The sequence below is a fragment of the Salmo trutta genome, chromosome 3, assembly GCF_901001165.1.
Source record: "Salmo trutta chromosome 3, fSalTru1.1, whole genome shotgun sequence".
Classification (NCBI taxonomy): domain Eukaryota; kingdom Metazoa; phylum Chordata; class Actinopteri; order Salmoniformes; family Salmonidae; genus Salmo; species Salmo trutta.
Genome location: NC_042959.1, coordinates 13,762,618 through 13,765,439, shown reverse-complemented (window position 1 = coordinate 13,765,439; position 2,822 = coordinate 13,762,618). Strand labels below are relative to the sequence as shown.

Sequence of the window (2,822 nt, the reverse complement as noted above, 5' to 3'; positions counted from 1 at the left end):
TAGTAGAGGACAACACTGAACTGGAGAAATATGTATTCAGTTACAGCTTGATGTCATGTTGGGTCCTCCATGCCTTCTAGTAGTATTCATACCTCTGACAGCTGTATGTCTGCCACACCGTAAAAGAGAGGACTGCAGTATATGTCACACAGAGAGCATACTACTGTTTCAATGTAGAGAAATGATGTTTTAAATACAAACATGCAAACACAACTAACCACACAGGCATTATTACTATCTTTGGATAAGTTTTATATTTATCAATAGAGCAGTCAGCATTGGGGACATAGTAGTAATGTTCAGAAGTCTATAAACAACTTGGGAGATACAAATGTAAAACCAAAATGTGTTCTTTCAATTTCTCTATTCTTTCAATTACATAAAATGCTTTTTGATAAAACACAGTGACGATAGACAGCAGGCTTTTATGTTAGGATATACTTGACTTCCAGTCTGCTAACGTCTGTGTGCAAATCAAAACCAAACCTCCATCACTGTATATAAGACAAGTATGAGGAACTTGCTGTGTATTTCTGAGGCCATTCCTCTAGCTACAAAATCTTTACGTTAATCAACATCATACTTACATTTCATATTTTTCAATTGCCAAGCCAATAGATGCAACGATCACTAAATTCCACTATGTTAACCAATCAGTCTCAGACGAGGATCTTTTACGGTGCCCCTTTACGCTAAATTAGTGGAGAGGTTAATAATGGAGAATACCCACTCAGGGATTTGATAACAAAGGCATTTCACCATCATGCAAAAACACACACTACATGATTTGGAAAGGCACACACCCGTCTACGGTACACAATATGTACGATAACAGACTAATTTCAACCATCATACAAACCCGGGGGTTTCCCCTCTATGTCTATGGGATGTAGATGTGTATCACCTGGATAAGCCCTATGTGCCACAGTGCAGCTTCAGCGGTACGGGTTTGAGGAAACTTACTGAAGGTAATAAGCAGTGCAAGCCTACAGCCATGGTAGAGGTAGAAGATGGGAAAAGTGGAGCTCTATGGGGAAACATGGTTTAAAAAAAAAAAAAAAAAAAACACTAAACAAATTGTACAATCTTTATTTTAAAATACATAGAACACACCTGTAATAACAAATAAAAGTTGCAAAAAGGCAAGTGATGAAAAATGTACTAAAAAATATACTAGTAATTTCATGTTTCAGCAGAATGTGAGCATCATTTGTGCGTTTTTATGCTCTGCTTTCATAATGCAGGCTAATCGTGCGACTTATCTCCCCTCTTTCTCAGACCACTCCTGGTATCCTCCGGCATAGTTGACGGCCCTGAAACGAGAGTAGGAAGATGTCATCATTTTCAAAAAAATCCCAAGGCATCAAACACAGTATACAGAGCATTATTGTCAAAATGTACACTCATACTTTTGGAATCCAAGGCCTCGTGCCTTGTCTGTGGCCACGCCTCCTCGCCGGCCCATCTGACAGTGAAACACCAGCTCAGGGGTATCCAGGGGGGGTTTGGGCACCCCGTATTTGGCCTGGAACTCAGCAGGGTCCAGCGCTAGGGCACTCTCCACTGTATCAACTGGGAGAGGAGATACAGGAAGTTTGTAATAGGACTCCATTTAGAACGCAATAAATATACCAAAATAGCTGGCTCAATGACAACAGTAAATCAAACCTTTCTTGCTCATATTTGGCTGAATTACACCTATATAAATTGGGGTTCATTATGCTTCCAAAGGTTTGGACTCTGGAGAGCAAATTCCAATTGAACCTGAGAGTGTAATTTTACTACAGGACTCCGACTGAAGCTCACCTGGAATATGGATTGATCCTGGAATGTGTCCTCTGTCTACCTCCTCTTTTGTCCGTACATCAACCACCAGAAGACCCTTGTTGCTCTTGGTCAGGAGGGCCTTAAGGTCAGAGTAGGAGATATCCTTATCTGTGGAGAGGTGATTCACAGCTAACTTCATGTTGCTTCCTGGCACTGACCATAACCTCTCTTTGTGGAAACAAACTTGTAAGAAAATAACATGTATTCTACTACAGAGTCAGACAGTGAGAATACAGAAGTTTCCCCAAAAAATTACGGTAGAAAAGTGCTGAGTCACTGTACGATACCATGCCCAGCCACTTTCAAACCCCACATAGCCTATCAAATCAACCTGGCGTTACACTGACAAAAATCAATGATTGACATTTGATCCAATGTATTGTCGTATTATGGCTCACAAAGACAGATGGTCAGTAACGATCTAGCAGCACTGCGAACTACACAATGAAGGTAAATGCAGAATACAATCGTGGCATTCGCACTTACCTGAGTTTGCCATCTTGTTTGCTGGTGCGCATTTGAATGGAATATTGATTGTCATGTATCACATTATTTCCTCATTCGTTCCAAGATGATTGTTTGAGCGGTAACCATTGGACGAAATTCTTAAAAAGGAGGGACTTATGACAGTATTGTAGCCATAGCCAATCAGACCGATTCTTCTTCTTCAACGGTTCATCTTACTCAAGTTTCAAAATAAAAGTTCCATTACTGTTATAGGACATCACTTTTATTACTTCCAGCACTATTCTTTTAGTTTCATCAACATATTATGTTCCTTCCATTAAAAACAATCAGTCACACAAACTCAGGCAAAATTATGTAAACACTTTTATTCTAAAAACAATTGCTTTTGTTATTCATAAGTCAGTTTGATTTATTCTACACATGAATCCGACTGCCATAACTCTTCCCTGTCATGATCGAATGGTACACAAGCAGTGGCTACCCGTCATTCAGGGCAGGAGCTCTACCTGTTTTGAACCCCACATTTG

At 39.9% G+C, this 2,822-nt stretch overlaps 1 protein-coding gene across 1 annotated transcript; it reads right to left on the bottom strand.

Moving 5' to 3' along the window:
• Positions 1-1,073: 1,073 nt before the first annotated feature.
• Positions 1,074-2,406, bottom strand: tstd1 (thiosulfate sulfurtransferase like domain containing 1). Its single transcript, XM_029724004.1, has 4 exons — positions 2,314-2,406; positions 1,807-1,935; positions 1,410-1,572; positions 1,074-1,313 (listed from the first exon to the last, which is right to left on the bottom strand). Exons 1-4 carry the CDS (start codon positions 2,366-2,368, stop codon positions 1,259-1,261), a joined length of 402 nt encoding a protein of 133 aa, XP_029579864.1. The 5' UTR covers positions 2,369-2,406; the 3' UTR covers positions 1,074-1,258.
• Between the last annotated feature and the right edge of the window lie 416 nt (positions 2,407-2,822).

What these genes read in the sequence shown, in the direction of transcription:
- tstd1 (XM_029724004.1), bottom strand. Translation starts at nt 2,368, where the DNA reads ATGACAATCAATATTCCATTCAAATGCGCACCAGCAAACAAGATGGCA. An exon ending in AAACAAGATGGCAAACTCAG is followed by an intron (nt 1,936 to 2,313) that starts GTAAGTGCGAAT and finishes ACCTCTCCACAG; the next exon opens with ATAAGGATATCTCCTACTCT. An exon ending in AGGATCAATCCATATTCCAG is followed by an intron (nt 1,573 to 1,806) that starts GTGAGCTTCAGT and finishes CTCCTCTCCCAG; the next exon opens with TTGATACAGTGGAGAGTGCC.